At 38.7% G+C, this 23,202-nt stretch overlaps 1 protein-coding gene across 3 annotated transcripts in view; it reads left to right on the top strand.

Annotated features, from left to right (window-relative positions):
• Positions 1-23,202, top strand: part of runx1 (RUNX family transcription factor 1) — a 44,572-nt gene that overhangs the window by 16,893 nt on the left and 4,477 nt on the right. For all 3 annotated transcript variants that reach the window (XM_062054016.1, XM_062054017.1, XM_062054015.1), the window contains 3 exons: positions 13,080-13,236; positions 17,025-17,129; positions 17,503-17,748. In XM_062054016.1, the coding sequence (XP_061910000.1) occupies positions 13,080-13,236; positions 17,025-17,129; positions 17,503-17,748 (508 nt within the window). The remainder of the gene's footprint in view (positions 1-13,079; positions 13,237-17,024; positions 17,130-17,502; positions 17,749-23,202) is intronic.

Below are 23,202 nucleotides of genomic sequence, written 5' to 3' on the forward strand. Positions count from 1 at the left end.
CAAACTAGCCCGTCGTTTTCTTGCGTATCTTTTCACACAATAGTGCCAAAAACAAAGAATCCTACATGCTGATGATTCAGTCATTGTGATTTTTATTTGAGTACGGCTGCAAAGGCCAAAGGCCAAAGAAAGTTGCGAGTGCCAGCACTTTTTATAAAGAAGGTGAGAAACTTTATTGTAGAAAGAATTTAGAGTTAAGTCCTCAATGAAGGTACACTAAAAGTGATGTTAAATGTTAATTTGTGAATTGTATTATTAATTTACATGTACTTCACATTGTTTTCTGCATGTCTAATTATAATTGTTCTTTATAAAGTGTATTTCATGTTCATATATGGCACCGCAGATGGCTGCCATGGTACTGTGCTCTTTCGTAGTTTTTCTTTGTTTCTTGCATTGAACAAAGAGAGCACAGTCTAACAAGTGAAAGTCCCCATGTGTTAAACATACCTGATTCTGATTCTGATATTTGTCGGTGTCTATGGACAGGACTCTCACTATTATGTTGGATCCACTGTGGACTGGACTTTCACTAATATGTTAGATCCACTATGGACTGTCATTCACATCGATGTCTCACTGGAGTGAGTTTTTCCTTGCCCTTATGTGGGCTCTGTACCGAGGATATCGTTGTGGCTTGTGCAGCCCTTTGAGACACTTGTGATTTAGGGCTATATAAATAAACATTGATTGATTGATTGATTGATTGATTGACTTATTGGATTTACAGTATTTCTTACGAGAAAAATGTATTTGGTTTTTGTACGATTGTGTTTTCGTCTGACCTTCTGGAACGGATTACTGACAGAAATTGAGGAACTAATTTATATTCAAGCAAGCATTCCCACTAACATACGCCTATGGACAATTTGTATTCTGCTCAAACATGACATTTGGTTTTCTGAAGTACAAAAAACCCAAAACCAGTGAAGTTGGCACATTGTGTAATTTGTGAATAAAAACAGAGTACAATGATTTTCCTTTTCAACTTATATTCAATGTATATTTAATGTTCAAACTGAGAAACTATTTATTTTTTGCAAATAATCATTAACTTAGAATTTAATGGCAGCAACACATTGCAAAAATGTTGGCACAGGGTATTTTTACCACTGTGTTACATGGCCTTTCCTTTTAACAACACTCAGTAAACGTTTGGGAAATGAGGAAACCAATTTTTGAAACTTTTCAAGCGGAATTATTTCCCATTCTTGCTTGATGTACAGCTTAAGTTGATCAACAGTTCGGGGGTCTCTGTTGTCATATTTTAGGCTTCATAATGTGCCACACATTTTCAAAGGGAGACAGGTCTGGACTACAGGCAGGCCAATCTAGTACCCGCAGTCTTTTGCTATGAAGCCACGCTGTTATAACACATGGCTTGGCATTGTCTTGCTGAAATAAGCAGGGGCGTCCATGATAACGTTGCTTGGATGGCAACATATGTTGCTCCAAAACCTGTATGTACCTTTCAGCATTAATGGTGCCTTCACAGATGTGTAAGTTACCCATGCCTTGGGCACTAATACACCCCCATACCATCACAGATGCTGGCTTTTGAAGTTTGCACCTATAACAATCCGGATGGTTCTTTTCCTCTTTGGTCCGGAGGACACGACGTCCACAGTGTACCCCTATATATCACATACAGAGTGATTAAATTGAATATTTTGAATATTTTGACCCTGTGGACAAATTAAGAGTCTTTTTGTTTTCACTATGAACGTTTGTAAAATGTAACTGTGGAGGAGCAATCGCAAGACACTACGCTGCGTGTGTGCATTAGTGCACCATTTGTCTTCTCCGTGTCCTTCCCCACCCACGCACACATGCACCGAAACATATGCTGTTCATGAGGCCGCTGGGGTAAAAAATAAGACGATGATTTAACTTTGCTACATTATCAGACAAAGATTATATTTGAAGAAAGACGTCTCACACGTTTACATTTCAGTGTGTGTGGGGTTAATTCCCTATCAAGGGTGTGCATGTCTTTCCTGCACTTTGAGGCAAAAATGCATTTGAGGAAAAAGCGGCTTTTAGCCACACAACTGATTGATTTAGTGAGTTTGATGCATTAGCTGCTGCTCACGCTCCTTAACATGCCTATGCACATGTACTGTGTGTGTGTGTGTGTGTGTGTGTGTGTGTGTGTGTGTGCGTGCGGCGCATTATACATCATTATGGAGTGCCACTTGCCTCTTTATAATGGATGCTTATATTGTGTGACACCGTCTGTGATGGGAAATTAGAAGAAGGATTCTTTCAGTCAATCATCTGACTCTAAAACAGTGGCACAAGCAGACTAACTGAGCTTTGTCCAAATTTACTTTTGTAATTATGTATCTAAAAAAAAAAATAAAAAAAAATTACTTGGATAGGCAAAAGAAATGTGATGGATAAGTACTTCACTGTTCATATTTCACATTTCAGGGTAGTTTATACAAATCAAGCTGATGACGTATAGATGAGTGGTACAGTATGCTTCTACTCTGATACCGTAAACAGACAATATTAGGTGATATTTATTTTACTAAAGTGTAAGTAAATAAAATACAAAACGAAAAGGTACACAACAATTTGATTTCAAAACAAAATGTACCAAATTTTACATAAAAACTCAGACATTTGTCCACAGTGTCAAACTGTCAGACAATCGTCCCTTCAGTAAATGATGAATTCGTCAGGCGAATCCTAAAGGTCCATTTTCAGCTGTAAATACCAATATGTACATTAAAAAAATGTTGGTGTTTAATCTCACGGCGACAACATGAACACTCTGATTTAGCATCAGCCTGTTAGCATTAGATTTCGGTTCACTCAGATTAAGGCTAAAATCTACACAAATGGTGTGTCATTGGCTAAATAAATGGTCAAATGTATAGAGATTCCACTCACGACAGCTTACGGTCACAGGACATCTTTAGCATGTTCATTCCGAGAGGCAATGCAAATCTTGGAAGATAAAAAAATTCAGATATGCAGGCCCCTGATCTTGTAATGGCTTACAGAAGGATCTGAGGTTACCTGATCTGATCACTTTCAGGGAATTTCAGTCCATTTCAAAGGATTGAGAAACCAGTTTTATCGTGCGTTGTACTTGGTCTTAAATGTATTTTTACCGAAACATTTGATATTTTTTGCGTCTGCCTCAGAATAACTAGGGCCTGTGTTCGATACCCGGGCTCGGGGTCTTTCTGTGTGGAGTTTGCATGTTCTCCCCGTGACTGTGTGGGTTCCCTCCGGGTACTCCGGTTCAAAAAACGAGGTCGCCGAATCCCAGTAAGCAGCTTGAGTCGCCGCTTCAAGTCCGGCTGAATATTGAATATTCCTCTGTGAATACGTTTGAAAAGAGTCCGTCCACTTCTGGTGGCTTCCTCTATCTAAATGAAGTTTGTAAAAATGTATCAAATTTAAACACTACAGCTGAGGAAAACCACTGCAAGGTAGTTCCAACAAACAGCATTCTTTAGCACACAGATGCCCCCCAAAAGTTCCTGCAAGTCGAGAGTTCCTGTCATTGTTCTTTCTCTTTGTTGTCAAGTATGTTGTAATACTGAATAAACAAAAAATGATAAATAAACATGTCCCTGAATACTCTAATTGCGGCTGAAATGTCAAATATAAAGTTTTAGGAATGCCCCAACTATGATCAGTCAGTCAGGGTTTGACAGCACAGCCCACTTCTGAAAAGTTCCTTAGGAACTTTCCAAAGTACCCCTCAGGGTCCCTGGTGGAACTTTATTTACCCAGGTAGTTTTTGGTTGAAACGTAGGGGGGTATTTCATTTACCAGGGTAAAATATAAAGTTCCTGTAAAAGGTCCTGCGAGGGAAAAGTACCTTATTACATTTTTACATGCAAGCTGGAGCCATCCCCCCAGTTTATGGGGTACTGTCCCCACTCCCCAACCATGATCACAACTGCAACAGCTGTTGCCTTCACAGGCCAGATTTTCTATATATCTTCCTTTAGTCCTTGGCACAGTATTTCTAAAGCTTTTCCATGTCCTTTTTTTGAATGTTGCTATCACTCAGAATTGCAACATCAATCACCACTCTGTCTTCTGATGTTTATCCACAATGTTAGACTAGTTGGCCATCACCCTTTTACCACTTTGGATCTGGATGTCCAACAGGATCTTGGCCTGGTAGTTTTTTATACTTTTTGTGGTACTTACCATCTTGACACCAGGACCTCCAGAGCATATTCAGAACAGATGTTCCGGTACACTAAGGGCCTGATCTACTTAAGACTTGGTACTGCATGCAAAGCTGATCAAATAAGCTCATGCATTGAAGAGCGTGTCTCTTAAATGAGCAAAATAGCGAGCGCAATCCATTTATGCAGTAAGACACCATAGGTTGGAGCATATGATGCAAATGATGTGCAGAAAATGACTGTGCCCATGATGACAACCAATAGTACACGCAAAATTCTCATAAATGGTCAAATAAGTCTGCACCAATGTTCCCTTTAATTTTTAATGCGAAACGCAAAACTCCATGTCAGACTGGACTTGCATACTATGGCCACACCAGTAGCACACCTGTCCTAAAGCTGACCTAACAAGTCAAATGTTTCACTATAATAATCAAGTAGCAACAATCATTTCCATTATATTATGTATTAATATAAGTGATTTGGCCCACTGACAATGAAAATAAATAGTTTTTCATGAGCAGTATGTTGCTGTCTGGGTGGAGGTCCTGCCATGGAAGTATTTGAGACATGTACCCCTTTCAGCGATTACATTTTGTACAATGGTATGCAGAGGTGGGTAGTAATGCGCTACATTTACTCCGTTACATCTACTTGAGTAACTTTTGGGATAAATTGTACTTCTAAGAGTAGTTTTAATGCAACATACTTTTACTTTTACTTGAGTATATTTATAGAGAAGGAACGCTACTTTTACTCCGCTCCATTTATCTACATTCAGCTCGCTACTCGCTACTGATTTTTATCGATCTGTTAATGCACTCTTTGTTTGTTTTGGTTTGTCAGACAGACCTTCAAAGTAGGATTTATGCATGGCTGTGTTTCGCCAATCAGATGCAGTCACTGGTGACGTTTGACTCCGTTTCACCAATCAGATGCAGTCACTGGTGACGTTGGACCAATCAAACAGAGCCAGGCGGTCACATGACCGTCAGACGTGGACCTCGACTTAAACAAGTTGAAAAACTTATTGGGGTGTTACCATTTAGTGGTCAATTGTACGGAATATGTACTGTACTGTGCAATCTACTAATACAAGTTTCAATCAATCAATGAATGAATGCCTACTGAGCCTATGGTGCTGTTAAGTTATTGTGGCTCAATTTGCCTTAATTTTTTTAATTTTAATGTATTATTATTTAATATATATTATTGTTTTAGTTGCTTAAAAGATATTCCTGGCTCTGAATTTGCTCATTGCTATTTTTATGTTTTTGTGCATTATTTGTTGCCATCAGTTACTCAGTAATTGAGTAGTTTTTTCACAACATACTTTTTACTTTTACTCAAGTAAATATTTGGGTGACTACTCCTTACTTTTACTTGAGTAATAAATCTCTAAAGTAACAGTACTCTTACTTGAGTACAATTTCTCGCTACTCTACCCACCTCTGATGGTATGTGTGCTGTAGCACAAGCATGGGATACAGCGTACAACGTTTTGTCTGTAAAATATATCATCACAGAGTTTTTATTATCATTTATGTCATTTAGTGACTACCTTTCATGATTAATATCCATAAATGAACATTCTTAATACAAACGTACAAGACAGTATAGAATAAGTACACATATAATTGTGAAGTTTGGGTGTATATGTAGTGCCCGTTCGTTTGATTGAATTAGGAGTTCGAAATTCGGAATGTAACTCTTTTAACTGCTTTTGCTGCTAACAAACCTGCAAAACAGCAACACGCACACATAACACGCTTGCATGTGAACAGCATCACATTGTGTGTGATGTTAGAGTTGTCCGACTGTTTTTGTGGCCGTGAATGCATGCATCACTGGCTGAGCAGAGTGTTGTTGCTGTCAATAAGACCTATAGTTTGTTTGTTTGTTTGTTTGTTTGTTTTGGTGTGATTATGGTAGAGAAGTGACCAATTCTACTAGATATAAGAGTTGTTGCCGATGTAGTTTTGGTGCGGTTCAGGACGACAGTAATCAGTTTTGCTTAATAAAATGATTGTCAAAGCAGACCACCTCCTTCTCCTCCTTAAAACGTCTCGGCAGATGCCATTGTTTAATTGGTTGTGAACCCTTGTTGTCACCTGTTACTCACAGTGTTGCATTGCAAAACTAGCTCAGTGGCCTTGTGGTTAGAGTGTCCGCCCTGAGACTGGGAGGTTGTGAGTTCAAACCCCGGCCGAGTCATACCAAAGACTACAAAAAATGGGACCCGTTGCCTCCCTGCTTGGCACCCAGCATCAAGGGTTGGAATACGGGGTTAAATCACCGAATGATTCCCGAGCGCGAACGCGGCCACCGCTGCTGCTCACTGTTGCCCTCACCTCCCAGGGGGTGAACATGGGGATGGGTCAAATGCAGAGGACAAATTTCACCACACCCACTGTGGGTGTGACAATCATTGGGAACTTTAACTTTAACTTAAAATAGAGAAAATAACTGGTTATTTTGCTTAGAGTTTAGGTTGGATTTTGGATGTTTTTAATTTTCTGTGCGTGAGCAGTGCGCAATTAAGGGAGCATTGGTCTGCATTGGTCTGCACCACTTTTGCATGCCCACTAATAATACTCTCAAAGTTATACTTTGCACACGCTATTTAGCGCATATCATTTAGGATCTTAGTAAATGCCTTGCTTGCGAGCATCTTACATGCTGCTGTAATGTGCTGCTCTGTCTCTGGGGCTTCTTACCAGCCTGTACCTGGGATCCTGTCTGATTTTGTGTATAGGGCCTGTTCTTGTGCTGCCAATATTGGTGCCTCTGGGCTGTCTTTCAGTCCAACCTTTTCCAGCCACTGGTATGTTATCCCATCTTTAATTTGAGGATGGTACATACCATGCGGGGGCTTGTCTTCTCATGACAGCCATCTTCTTGACGTTAATCTGGAGGCATTTTTGCTTCTCCTGCATAGTGTCTGTGACACTCACTAGTCCTTTCCACTTTGTGTATAGCCGTAGCATGCTGGAGTGAGGATGGTACCCCTCATGTATCGTAAGGAGCTTTGTTGTTTTGATATTACTGGCTTGCATTTGTTCCAAAGTGCAGGGTATAATGACAGCAGGGTATCTCATTACTGGTAGGACATAGATAGGTGTTAATGGCCTGGATCTTATTCGTGATGTTCAGCTGACTCTATTTGGCTGTGGCTGACCTCTGAGCTGCCTCGTCGTGGTTACCATTTGCCTGAGGGATCCCCAGGTGTTTGTAACTGTCCTATAATTTTGTTATGATACCCTTCCGTTGTTCAATGCCTTCAGTTGTGATCATCTTACCTCGTCTAGTTATCATTCGCCTAACTTATCTGTCCCGAATGACATTCTGATGTCGCTGCTGTATATTCTCGTAAGGTGATTTAAGGAGTCGATGTCACGCATGTTTCTAGGATACAACTTGATGTCATTTATGTACAGGAGGTGGCTGATTGTTGTTACACCTTGGAACCAATACCTGAAGCTACTTTTGGTTATCATCTGTCTGGCGGGGGGGTCAAGCCTAAGCAGAACAGTAGTGGGGATAGAGCATCTGCTTGGAGTATACCGTATTTGATGCTCACCTGTGCTTTGATTTGGCCTCAAGAGTTGTCTTCCACAGCCTCATTGAGTTATTGACGATGGTTCTTAGCGTTCTATAGATCTTATACAGTTCCAAGAACTTCAGTATCCTTGTGTGTGGCATTGAATCGTTGGCTTTCTTGTAGTAAATCTAGGCAGTGCACAGGTTGGTGCTTCATGTCTTACAGTCATGGGCGATTGCCCTGTCAACTAGTAACTGGTGTTTGACTTCCAGAGTGTGATTGCTAATGCCCTTCTGTGCTCTGCTCCTGTTTTGACTCATATACCTACTCACTTTCGCTGCAATGGTGCCTAATAGGAGCTTCTATGTGTACACTTCACTTCACTTGTGGCATGCCTCCTTCTTCCAGGATTGCTAAGTCTCAGACTTGGCTGGTTCTTTAGTAGACCCAGTGACGTGCGGTGAGGTTCATGGCTGGTGAGGCACTGACTTCATCACAGTCAGATTTACAAACATATGAACCCTAAAGAGTATCTTATTCACCATTTGATTGGCAGCAGTTAACGGGTTATGTTTAAAAGCTCATACCAGCATTCTTTACACATACCATCTGTAGCACACAAAAAAGCACATTTAATAAAAAAAACATTATTATGGTCTTACCTTTCTTGCTGGACATCCACACAGCCAGCCTCTGCATGTGTACCACGCCATTTGAAAAGAACGGGTCTTCTGTCCCGAAGTCAAAAGCAAACCTTTTAGCTCCGGCGTTGGTCTACCTTAAATTATTACCTCCTGCTTCGATTGAAAGTCCAGTTTAGAAAACTGTTTTATTTTATATATGTAATCCTCCATGTTTTTAATAAAAATTCAGGGGAGAGGAAATAAACTATCGCTGCACTTATTGCTAACCGTTGCTTGTTCTCATTTCTTCTGCGGCCGAGGAATGATCTCTGGGATCACTAGCGCCCTCTACCACCAGGAGGCCGGATTACTGCGAGCCTCAGCCAGTGCGTCTTTTGCAGCAGTTTTATGAATGCTCAGCACAAAAAATACGTTACACACATATAGTTGTTGACAAAATACACTGTACATTATATACCTCAGCTAACTAAACTATGCCATAGTTTAGTTAGCTGATATAATTCATATAGCAATACAGTCTCACTGCACAGCAGGCCAGCAGTTAGCCGAGTCATTGCGCACAATACATGTTGAGGCACAACTGAGTGACGTGCCTCAACTGGCTGCTGATCACCGCACCGTCTCTTCTCAGTATTTGAACGGCAAATGTGAAAATAAAAATAAAAATAATCCAAAACTGGTGAAGTTAAATGGAAAATAACTTTAGTATAATCACTGGATACATATAACAATTTAATTTTTTTTTTTTCTTTTTACATTTTTTTTCTTTCCATGATGGCAGGTGAGGCCCCCGCCTCCCGTGCCTCTACTGACTGCACGTCACTGAGTACACCTGAGTTGGGTTGTTACATAAAATCATGTTTATTCTCCTGGCATCTACACGTTTGTACTTCACTTGTGTATCTCCTCAGGTGGGTAGCTAAGGCTGTAAGTCTATTCTTGTTAATCTGAAGTACCTCAGCTGTGGACTTCTTGCTGTACTTCTTGGGTGGTTTGTTCTTAATGTTCACACTTTTGCTCAGCTCTGTTAGGACTCAGGAGACTAACTTCTTTCCTGCTCATCATCTTTTTTGACTGCAACCTTCTCTTCTATGAAGGTGGGTCTTGATCCCGCCGGCTACTCGTGCTGTTCTCTCTCGGATGTCAGATGCCGCTTCATACATGATCTCTGGGATGTTTTTGGGAGGGACACTTAGCAATGATCTGTTGACATCTCCCATTGGGGATTCTGATGGGACTTAAGCCTTGGCAAGTAAGATATTGCTGAGACCTCAGGGACAGCCTATACAAAAAACTTAAATTACATGAATAATTAAAGTTTATGATAAATACGATTACATAAAGAAGATATTTAAATAATACTTCCAGTTGGGTAGGATTAAATAAACTCTGCTTCTTCCTACTACTTTTCGGACATTTTATAAAGAAAAATGAATTTATGTGATGTACTGTCATACTGAAATTGTATACATGTTCGCAATTGACTTCAACCAACCAACCTGTTACGATCGGAACGCATGGCTGCGATGGTCGTGTTCCCTCCAATGCAGACAGACAAGCAGGAGCGCCGTGCAGGTAGGATTGAGATTTAATTAGTAACGGGAGGACAAAAAAATACAAAAGCTCGGACGCTAAACAAGCGGGGAGCCAAAAAACCAACAGTGAGGAATACTGTAGTGCGGAAAAAACACTAGAGCGAGTTGAAAAAACAGAATGGAACGTAAATGTCGCCTATAGCGAGCATTGTGCTGGGTGAGTGAAAAATATAAAGGGGAGTGATTAACCAAAACACCTGGTGGGAATACTAATTACAAAACAAGGGCAGGTGTGGAGAATTTGTGCCCATGGAAACCAACAGTGAATGAAAGGAAAGAGTGCAGCCAGGAAACAGACTAAAACATAAGAAACTACTAAACAAAAATGATGCCATGGCCCGGGTAACGGATCTTGACACAACCAACCAAAATATTTTATGAATATGTACCGTATTATATAAAATATATTAAAATCTGTAAATATGAAAATGTTTTTTTATCAATTATTCATACATGTATATAAACATATTTGAACAAATAATTTGGACAAATATATTTTTACAAAATTATTACTAATATTTTTACATCCATCCATATATAATAATACCTGGGATTTATATAGCGCTTTTCTAAGTACCCAAAGTCGCTTTACATGTTAAAAACCCATCATTCATTCACACCTGGTGGTGGTAAGCTACTTTCGTAGCCACAGCTGCCCTCGGGTAGACTGACGGAAGCGTGGCTGCCAATTTGCGCCTACGGCCTCTCCGACCACCACCTATCATTCATTCAACATTCATTCACCGGTGTGAGCGGCACCGGGGGCAAGGGTGAAGTGTCCTGCCCAAGGACACAACGGCATGGTAAGAGGCGGGGAGCGAACCTGCAACCCTCAGGTTTCTGACACGGGCGCTCTACCCACTACGCCATGCCGCCCCTATATATATACATATACATATGCAAACCCCGTTTCCATATGAGTTGGGAAATTGTGTTAGATGTAAATATAAACGGAATACAATGATTTGCAAATCCTTTTCAACCCATATTCAATTGAATGCACTACAAAGACAACATATTTGATGTTCAAACTCATAAACTTTTTTTTTTTTTGCAAATAATAATTAACTTAGAGTTTCATGGCTGCAACACGTGCCAAAGTAGTTGGGAAAGGGCCTGTTCACCACTGTGTTACATGGCCTTTCCTTTTAACAACACTCAGTAAACGTTTGGGAACTGAGGAGACACATTTTTGAAGCTTCTCAGGTGGAATTCTTTCCCATTCTTGCTTGATGTACAGCTTAAGTTATTCAACAGTCCGGTGGTCTCCGTTGTGGTATTTTAGGCTTCATAATGCGCCACACATTTTCAATGGGAGACAGGTCTGGACTACAGGCAGGCCAGTCTAGTACCCGCACTCTTTTACTATGAAGCCACGTTGATGTAACACGTGGTTTGGCATTGTCTTGCTGAAATAAGCAGGGGCCCATGGTAACGTTGCTTGGATGGCAACATATGTTGCTCCAAAACCTGTATGTACCTTTCAGAATTAATGGCGCCTTCACAGATGTGTAAGTTACCCATGTCTTGGGCACTAATACACCCCCATACCATCACAGATGCTGGCTTTTCAACTTTGCGCCTATAACAATCCGGATGGTTCTTTTCCTCTTTGGTCCGGAGGACACGACGTCCACAGTTTCCAAAAACAATTTGAAATGTGGACTCGTCAGACCACAGAACACTTTTCCACTTTGTATCAGTCCATCTTAGATGAGCTCAGGCCCAGCGAAGCCGACAGCGTTTCTGGGTGTTGTTGATAAACGGTTTTCGCCTTGCATAGGAGAGTTTTAACTTGCACTTACAGATGTAGCGACCAACTGTAGTTACTGACAGTGGGTTTCTGAAGTGTTCCTGAGCCCATGTGGTGATATCCTTTACACACTGATGTCGCTTGTTGATGCAGTACAGCCTGAGGGATCGAAAGTCATATATACATGTGTATATCTATACATAGATACACATTTATATATATACATATATAACATATATATATATATATATATATATATATATATATATATATATATATATATATATATATATATATATATATATATATATATATATATATATATATATATATATATATATATATATATATATATATATATATGGAATGTTGCTGCAACAACTGGTTTGCATAACCAAAGAATGTCTGCACAAACTGTGAGAAACCCTCTCAGGGAAGCTCATCTACATGCTTGTCGTCCGCATCGGGGTCTCGAAATGAATGCAGTTCGTCGTCTTTACTGACTTGAGTGGGCAAATACTCACATTCGATGGCCATCTGGCACGTTGGAGAGGTGTTCTCTTCACAGATAAATCCTGGCTTTCACTGTTCAGGTCAGATGGCAGGCAACGTGTGTGGTGTCGTGTGGGAGAGCGGTTTGCTGATGTCAACGTTGTTAATCGAGGGGTCCATGGTGGGTGTGGGGTTATGAAATGGGCAGGCGTCTGTTACGGACAACCAACGCAAGTGCATTTTATTGAGGGCATTTTGAATGCACAGAGATACCGTGACGACATCCTAAGGCCCATTATTGTGCCATACACCAGAGACCATTACCTGGTTGCGGCTTGACAATGCACGGCCCCATGTTGTAAGGATCTGTACACAATTCTTGGAAGCTGAAAACATCCCAGTTCTTGCATTGTCAGTATACTGACCAGACATGTCACCCATTGAGAATGTTTGGGATGCTGTGTATCGCCGTACATGACAGCGTGTTTCAGTTCCTGACAATATCCAGCAACTTCGCACAGCCATTGAAGAGGAGTGGACCAACATTCCACAGGCCACAATCAACCTGATCAACTCTATGCGAAGGGGATGCGTTGCACTGCGTGAGGCAAATAGTGGTCACGCCAGATCCTGACCCCCCGCCCCCCACACAAATTTGTGAGGTGGGATGGATTATCTTGGCAAAGAAAAAGTGCTCACTAACATAGATTTAGACTGATTTGTGAACAATATTTGAGAGGAATAGGTAGTTTGTGTATATAGTAAAAGTTTTGGAACTTTGAATTAAACAAAAATGGGATATACGTGCATTTTTGCCTGTGTGTCACTGTCTGGATTTTTGGGACACCTATACTGTATTCTGAAACCCTTAATCATTTTGTGGGACGTCCCAAGGTGGTGGCTCTTGGCGAGGTTTCTGAAGGCACAATGGTGACAGTGATGGCAGGAAATGACGAGAACTACTCAGCAGAGCTGCGCAACGCCACAGCTGCCATGAAAAACCAAGTGGCCCGATTCAATGACCTGCGCTTCGTTGGACGCAGCGGCCGGGGTATGCTTGTACTCACCGCACAAAAAACATCACACACACACCACACAAATACGTACACCACACACTACACAAACATACAAAGTGCACAACACAATCGTCACACACAAGACAAGTAGGAGCAAGTGCACGTGAATAAAGAGCAGTATTCAAAACAACTTCCTCATGGACAGTAACACCCTTCCCTTCTCTGTTATAACAGTTACTCTGAAGCAAATATTTATGTATTTAAAACAGCAGCTCGGTACACTATGAATGCTGCCAGAACTGACAGAACACGGGAAAACTCATAATTTATAGGTAACTTTAAAAACAAAACACTTTTCAAACAGAAGACTTGTTTTGTACATGCAGAAACCAATGTGAACCACATATAAATGAGAACTGAGTTACCAACGCGTGGGATGCTTTGTTCAGGCACTCAATACCGCAAAATGGTACACAGGCAAACAGACTAGTTTGTCACGTGCAATGTTTGGACATTTAATAATTGAGACAGTACACAAAAACCAAAGCAAAGATTTGACAAGAATTTTGGTCGAAGACCGAATCATACAAAAAGTGCTGTATACTAAAACTAAGTTCCCTCTGTGTATATATATATATATATATATATATATATATATATATATATATATATATATATATATATATATATATATATATATATATATATATATATATATATATATATATATATATATATATATATATATTAGGGCTGCAAAAACTAATCGATTAAATCGATTACAGTCGATTATACAAATAGTTGACGATTAATTTAGTCATCGATTCGTTGGATTTATGCTATGCGCATGAGCAGAGGCAATTTTTATTTTTTTTCATTATTATTTTTGTATTATTATTATTTTTTATAAACCTTTATTTATAAACTGCAACATGTACAAACAGCTGAGAAACAATAATCAAAATAAGTATGGTGCCAGTATGCTGTTTTTTTTTCAATAAAATACTGGAAAGGATAGAAATGTAGTTTGTCTCTTTTATCCGATTATTAATCGATTAATCAAAGTAATAATCGACAGATTAATCGATTATCAAATTAATCCTTAGTTGCAGCCCTAATATATATATATATATATATATATATATATATATATATATATATATATATATATATATATATATATATATATATATATATATATATATATATATATATATATATATATATATATACACACACATAATATTTGTTGATAGTCACTCTGTACAATGTAACTCTGTTAAAACCCACATTAATGTCTAATTAAGTGTTTGTGATTAGTCAGACTTGGCCAATTATTTTGACTCAAGGATTACATTGAGAGAAAACAATTTGTCTGGGGGTCGGTGTGTGAATGTGTACAAAATATACTGTATATAGCAATACTTACCTACCTATCTACATACATATATACATACATACATGTGTGTGTGTGTATATATATATATATATATATATATATATATATATATATATATATATATATATATATATATATATATATATATATATATATATATATATATATATATATATACATACATACATATACTGTATATACATATATACACATAAATAAATATATACACATAAATAAATATATACACACACATATAAACATACACACATGGTAAATACAAATATTTACCATGCCAACTTTTATTTATAAAGCCCTACATACTATACTATACATACATACATATATACATATATAATGTAAGTATATATATATGTTTGTATGTGTGTGTGTGTGTGTGTGTGTGTGTGTGTGTGTGTGTGTGTGTGTGTGTGTGTGTGTGTGTGTGTGTGTGTGTGTGTGTGTGTGTGTGTGTGTGTGTATACATATATATCCATATATCCATGATAAAATATGCTGTACAGTATGAGTGCTTGGGTCCCGTTTTTCAGGAGCAGTAATACAAAAACTAATAATGGTAAATGGGTTGTACTTGTATAGCCCTTTTCTACTTTTTTTTTTTAAGGAACTCAAAGCGCTTTGACACTATTTCCACATTCACCCATTCACACACTGATGGCAAGAGCTGCCATGCAAGGCGCTAAACAGGACCCATCAGGAGCAAGGGTGAAGTGTCTTGCTCAAGAACAAAACGGACATGACTAGGATGGTAGAAGGTGGGGATTGAACCAGTAACCCTCAGATTGCTGGCCCGGCATTCTCCCAACCCGTCCCCAATAATATCTGACAGAATGCTAAAAATGTTATGACAGACCACATTAAAAAATCGCAATGGAATTTGACATGTTTTACTGAACGAGACATCCAGAGTGGACATGAAAATAAATAATGTGGGATTTACAATATTAACTATGAACGATAAAACACTGAATAATAACAACATATGAACGTCACTTCCCTTTTGCTTCTCAGACCACCTCCTCGATCGACATACTTTACAAATTGCAAATTGCAACAAAAATGCAAGAAACAGAATGTAGATCAACACTGTATATCTTAAGCAGGAACTACATATAAAATACAAGCTAATACAGGGAAAATATTTTCATTCATTATTAAATTGCCTGATTATTACAATTTTCTAGACAGATTGAAAACTTTTTTGTGATCTACAATTAAATCACTTAATAGATGATAATTGTCTTTATTATGTGTGAATTATGTGTTTGTGGTGCTTGGGTCCCATTTTTCAGGAGCATTAATACAAAAACTCACAATAATGTCTGACAGAATGCTAAAAATGTTATGACAGACAACATCAAAAATTGTAATGGAATTGTACATGTTTTACTGATCGAGACATCCAGAATGTACATGAAAATAAAGATTGTGGGATTTACAATTTTAACTATGAACGATAAAACACTAAATAATAACAACCTATGAATGTCGCTCCTCATTTACTTCTCAGACCATTCTACTTGATCGACATCTTTTACAAATTGCAAATTGCAACAAAAATGTGAGAAACACAACAAAATATGAACAAACTGGGTAAAAAACACCTACCTGCTTGGTGCCTCGTCTGAGCTGCTGTGACATAATTACCGGAATAACTCATATGTCACTCAAAAGCACAGAGCCCAACTATTGAAATACTTGTTTTTGTCCAAGACGTACGGTAAATTGAAAACAGCAATGCACACCATAAAAGCGGCTACAGTTTGGCGGCTACAAAATTATTTGTAAACATCCGACATGCCAGTTTCAATGTTGAAGAGGTTCATTCAGCCTACTAATGTGTATTTATAAATGGTTGATTTATATAGGCTAGTAAGGTAAAGTTTTGTACCTGACAAGTTTCGGCTATCTTGCTTCTGCAGCTTTCATGAGAGGTGTCACGTGATGTTAGCGTGACACGTCAACCTAAATAAATGCCAGTTTCAAAATCGTATTAATAAGGGGCCGTAAATGGCCCACGAGCCGTGGTCTGTTAGATAGAAATAAAAACTAGGATTTACTGTATACTTATTAACTAATAAACTACTAAACTTGCGTTTTTCTTTCATGTATTGGGATGTGATATGTTGGGCTGCAAAGACAATGAAGGTATGATTAATGCTAGCAAAACTATCGTGGAATGCAAACGTTTTCAGATCATGTAAGCGTGGAACAAAGTTTGCACATAAACCACACACAGAGTAACACAAACATAACAAGAGGTACTTTACCTTCACATTATTTTAAATATGTTAGACTTTGATCAAGGGACAAAAACAAATACTACCTGCCATCATGGATGTGGTAAATATTTGATATTTGTATTAAATATCATCTCTTGTCTTCTTTATGCTCTTCTTCTGGCAGGTAAGAGTTTCACTTTGACCATCACAGTGTTCACCAACCCCCCCCAGGTGGCGACCTACCAGAGAGCCATCAAAATCACTGTGGACGGTCCCAGAGAGCCACGACGTGAGTCACGCATGAAATGTGGTGTCCTGCAGGGCTTCTTGCGAAGCTCAACTTTTAATGGGGTTGATTGAGGGAATATTTAGAACGCATGAATTGTCAATGTTGAACAAACAAAGTAGTCAGAGTTCAAACATTTTGGTCTGCAATGTTCTATCATAGACACTCGGAGCTTTCTAAAGTCATGTATGCAAACATTAACTTCCTCTCCGGGTTTATGCTCAACCATACCGTCTGTAACGACCACATACACACACACACACACACACACACACACACACACACACACACACACACACACACACACACACACGAGGAAGTGTGTGTAAGAGGAAGTCAGGTTAGAGAACAAGCTCAGTCATGAATCCTCTCTCAGGTCATCGCCAAAAGATGGATGACATCAAGCCCGGGTCGTTGGCCTTCTCCGAGAGGCTCACCGAGCTGGAGCAACTGAGGCGGAGCTCTATGAGAGTAACGTCCCCACACCATCATCATCACCCCCATCATCAGCATCACCATCATCACCATCACCAGGCCTCCGTCAGCAACACACGCCAGTCGGCTGCGGCCTCGTTGCACTCTGCCACGTTCGCCAGCCCCGCCCACACACAGATGTCTGCTGGTAAGAACTGGATGAACTCAACATGACAGTAATATATATATATATATATATATATATATATATATATATATATATATATATATATATATATATATATATATATATATATATATATATATATATATATATATATATATATATATATAAATAATGTCTATATATATATATATATATATAAATAATGTCTATATATATTTATATAACATGTATGTATAAACTATATATGTATATATAATGTACATATAATGTCTATATATATATATATATAAATATATATATATACATATATATATATATATATATTGTACAAATTATATATGTACATATTGTAAACATTGTAAATGATCAAATATACATTCATACATATAAATGTATATACATATATACAAATATCAATATATACACATTTATATGTAAACATATATACATATATTGACATATATATATATATATATATATATATATATATATATATATATATATATATATATATATATATATATAAGTGTGTGTATATATATATATGTACAGGTATATATATATATATATATATATATATATATATATATATATATATATATATATATATATATATATATATATATATATATATATATATATAAGTGTGTATATATATATATATATATATATATATATATATATATATATATATATATATATATAAAGATATATATATATCCATCCATCCATTTTCTACTGCTTGTCCCTTTTGGGGTCACGGGGTGTACTGGAGCCTATCTCAGCTGCATTCGGGCGGTAGGCGGGGCACACCCTGGACAAGTCGCCACCTATATATATATATATATATATATATATATATATTATTATTACAAGTCAAAATTAATACCACACTAGCTAGCAAGTTTGATGAGGTCATCACAAGTTGCTCACAGCAATATCATACCATTGACCGACAGATATCAGACACCATCTAATAAATTCAATGATTTTTGTTTATCATTTACAATTGTTTAAGTAAAAGAATGATCCTCCATGAATGTCCACCTTAATGTGGTGGAGGAGTTTGAGTACCCAAATGACCCAAATGACTGGTACAAGCGGCAGAAATTAGTTTTCTCCAGAGGATGTCTGGGATCACCCTCAGAGATAGGGTGAGGAGCTCGGTCATCCGGGAGAGATTCAGAGCAGAGCAGCTGCTCCTTCATGTTGAGAGGAGCCAGTTGAGATGGCTCGTGCTGGAGGGACTATGTCTCACAGCTGACCTGGGAGCGCCTCGTTATCCCCCCTGTAGAACTAGAGGAGGTGGCCGGGGAGAGGGAAGTCTGAGCATCTCTGCTTAGACTGCTGCCCCCGCGACCCGGACTCAGATAAGCGGCAGAAAATGAATGGATGGATGAGTAAAAAAGTACAAAATAAGTAAAACCCTTTCAGTGGTACTAAGGTTTTTGTACTCCCTATTTTCTTTATAATTAGTGTTTTGATGAAAATTTGGTCCCCGTTTTTGTATACTGTTTTGTTATCGTACGGCCGAACAATGCGGGTAACAAAAAATTTTGTTTCTTTCTTTTTGCTTTGGTTTTTGTATGATTCTGACCTTTTGTAACAGATTAAGAGCAAACACTGAGGTACCATTGTATTTAATAATAATAATTATTATTATATTAATAATAATAATAATAATATATACCTGTATATGTTTTCATAAAATTATTCTCTTTCTACAATATGCCAAGGGACATTAAAAAATGAGCTGCAGGCTTTACTTTGGACATCTCTGCCTGTTCGTGTTGGATGGCTGAGATGGATAAAGGCCAATCAGGATTTTATTTATCGACAGGAAAATGTTGATAATTGTTTGTCCTTTCTGGCACAAGAAACGTACACAAAATGTTGTTCCTATTGTTTTTAAGTGAGACCCTTTTGTTTATTTTCTTATTTGTGCATGTGTGTGGTCACCATGCTGACTCACTGAGACACTAACAGATGATATCGGTTCCTCTTATCCCTTGGTAGTGACGCTGAATGTAAGTCTTAGTCGTCAGGCACACTTCCAGGATCGAATCAACTTTAGTGCATGACCACCAAAGATATCATTACATTGAACAAAGAGAGCACATTCTACCAAGTCACGTTCCTTGTGTGCTAAACATACCTGGCCAATAAAGCTGATTCTGATTTTGATTAACCGCAATGGCTCAAAATAATCCTTGAAGTCCATTATGTACTTGCTCATGTAGAAGTGTCATATAGTCTTTCCTACCAGTTATTAATAACTCCCACCTTGCACAATAGCAACATTTATTGTGGGTTGCATGATTTATAGTTTTTGTGCTTAAAGTTTTATTTAACAACATTAAACTTGACAAGAATACTTTAGATCAGGGATGTATTTTTCACCAGAGTGAAACCACCTTGATATTCTCCACTTTTGATGAAGCCAACACAATGTAGGTCAATACTGTATATCTTAAGTAGGAACTACATACAAAACACAAGCTAATACAGCAAAAATAGTTGCATTCATTATTACATTGCCTGACTACTAAAATGTTCTAGACAGATTGAAAACTTTTTTGTAATCTACAATTAAAACATTTAATAGATAATCATTTTATTTATTATGTATAAATTATGTTTTTTTATTTTAGTTATTATATAGTTACATTAGTCATTTTTAATATAGCAAACACTTTTCTTGTTATTCTATTTTCTAATTGATTACTTTGCAATTTAATCTGAAACATACCTACATTTTGAAATTGAGAATGTTTTTAAATTACTAATTTTATTTTCAGTGTGGCACTTGACATATTTTGTATTGTTGTGATACATATGTTTTCCTAAAAATAGGTTAAGGTCCAATTGAAACACATTGTGCAACACACTTCACTGCAAAAAGTCAGTGTTCAAAAACAAAACAAAAAAATGCAAAAGTTAGGGTCATTTTACTTGAACTAAGCAAAATTATCTGCCGACAAAACAAGAAAATTTGGCTTGTCAAGACTTTCCAAGTAAAATTAGCTAACCTCAATGAACCCAAAAATACCTTTAAAATAAGTATTTTCTCACTAATAACAAGTGCACTTTTCTTGATGGAAAAAACAAATATGAGACCTTTTTTCTCAGTATGTTGAAAAATATTCTTAAATTAAGTAAATGCTAGTGCCATTATCTTGACATAAAGATATGCGCTCGGCATCACATTTCTTGCATTTTCCCATCGATAAAATGACATCATCGCGCCAAGTGCGTGCTCTTTCAGTCAATTAGTGCGCAAGGAATATATATATGTATATGTTTACAGCCCGGCCCCCAACCAAATTTTTTTTTATTGTAATTTTGAAGAATTTTAACACAATGAGTTGTTGACGAACCCCAAGATGCAGAGAAGGCGGCAGGCATTGTGCGGAAAAACATTTAATGTCCAAAAGTAAAAATAAAGAAAAGACACAAACCAGGAACCAAACTGGAAAACGGGATCCGGCAAACAGGAAATAGGAACAAAAAACAGCACTCTGCCAACAGCTACAGGATTCAGGAATAAATGACAAAACAGGTAGGAGCTGCAATGACAAGTATTACAATGACAATAATCCAACCGTGACTGGAGGGCAGGACAGGTTTAAATAGCAGCTGGCTGACTGGCACCAGGTGTGGCCAGGTGCCAATCAGCCACAGCTGAGGGGACAAAACACTCAGGGAGATAATCAGGAAATAACCAAAATAAGAGTGCTCACAGGAACTAAAGACAGGAAACTAAGACAAACGCAGAGGAAAACTAAAACTTGACCAAACTGTCAGGGACAACCCTGACAGTAGCCCCCCTCCCCATAACGGATACCAGACGTATCAAAAAAATCCCCCCCACCCAAAATAAAAAAAACAGTCCAAAGTCAAGGGAGGGTGGAGGGAGGACAAGGAGGTGGGCCATCAGGCCAAGTGTCCCCGCAACCAGCGGGGAAGAGTCAGGTGGCGACGGCGAGTTGAACGCCGCCGCAATTGGCGAGGCGGCTCGACCGCCGGCGTAGGAGGACCCACCGGAGACGATGGTGGCGGCGCCCTCTGCTGGCCCACCGGAGAGGGTGGTGGAGACCCCTGCTGGTCCACCGGAGAGGGTGGTGGAGACCCCTGCTGGTCCACCGGAGAGGATGGTGGAGACCCCTGCTGGTCCACCTGAGAGGGTGGTGGAGACCCCTGCTGGTCCACCGGAGAGGGTGGTGGAGACCCCTGCTGGCCCACCGGAGAGGGTGGTGGAGACCCCTGCTGGCCCACCGGGGAGGGTGGTGGCGTCTGCTGGTCCACCGGAGAGGATGGCGCCGTCTGTTGCAGACCCTTCGGAGATGATGGCGCCATCTCTTGCAGACCCACTGGGGTGAGTAGCTGTGCCTCCCCAGCTGCACAGCTACTCCTAACCCCCCCCCCCCCCCCCAAGGGACGGATCCCAGACGTCCCCAGATAGGCCCACAGACGACAGGGGTGGGTGGGAGAGGGCTTGAAAAGCGGCCAAACTTTTCTTTAAATTAGCCATTAGTTCTAAAGCCTTGTTAAGCCTCTCTGCCATGGACATCTCTGCGACGTTTGTGTTAGGCTGGATTATTCTGTCACAATGAGTTGTTGACGAACCCCAAGATGCAGAGAAGGCGGCAGGCATTGTGCGGAAAAACATTATTTAATGTCCAAAAGTAAAAATAAAGAAAAGACACAAACCAGGAACTAGGAGCCAAACTGGAAAACGGGAAACAGGATCCGGCAAACAGGAACTAGGAACAAAAAACAGCACGCTGCCAACAGCTACAGGATTCAGGAATAAACGACAAAACAGGTAGGAGCTGCAATGACAAGTATTACAATGACAATAATCCAACCGTGACTGGAGGGCAGGACAGGTTTAAATAGCAGCTGGCTGACTGGCACCAGGTGTGGCCAGGTGCCAATCAGCCACAGCTGAGGGGACAAAACACTCAGGGAGATAATCAGGGAATAACCAAAATAAGAGTGCTCACAGGAACTAAAGACAGGAAACTAAGACAAACGCAGAGGAAAACTAAAACTTGACCAAACTGTCAGGGACAACCCTGACAAATTTATCTGAATGTGCATGAACTATTTCTGGTCAAAATTGTTTGAATTGTCACATGTTGAATGTTTAAATATTAACTGTCAGTTTGCTGTACTGTGCCAACTGTACTACTATATGAGTATGTATGTTCTATTGTTTCATTGAAAATAAAACAGCAAAGTTTTAATTATGAGACACAAGTGTGTCAAAGTCAGGATTTTTTATTTCATGCTTGAAATAAGAAATTCTTACTTTGAAAAAGCAGTTTTATACTTGTGAGTGTTGATGACACAGCTTTGCAACAGTTGATATTCTAGTTTCAAGCATGTTTTACTCAATATAGGTCATCAAATCTCAGCAACAAGCTGTAATATCTTACTGAGATCATTTAGGACCAAAACACTTAAAACAAG

The sequence above is a fragment of the Entelurus aequoreus genome, linkage group LG07, assembly GCF_033978785.1.
Source record: "Entelurus aequoreus isolate RoL-2023_Sb linkage group LG07, RoL_Eaeq_v1.1, whole genome shotgun sequence".
Taxonomy (NCBI): domain Eukaryota; kingdom Metazoa; phylum Chordata; class Actinopteri; order Syngnathiformes; family Syngnathidae; genus Entelurus; species Entelurus aequoreus.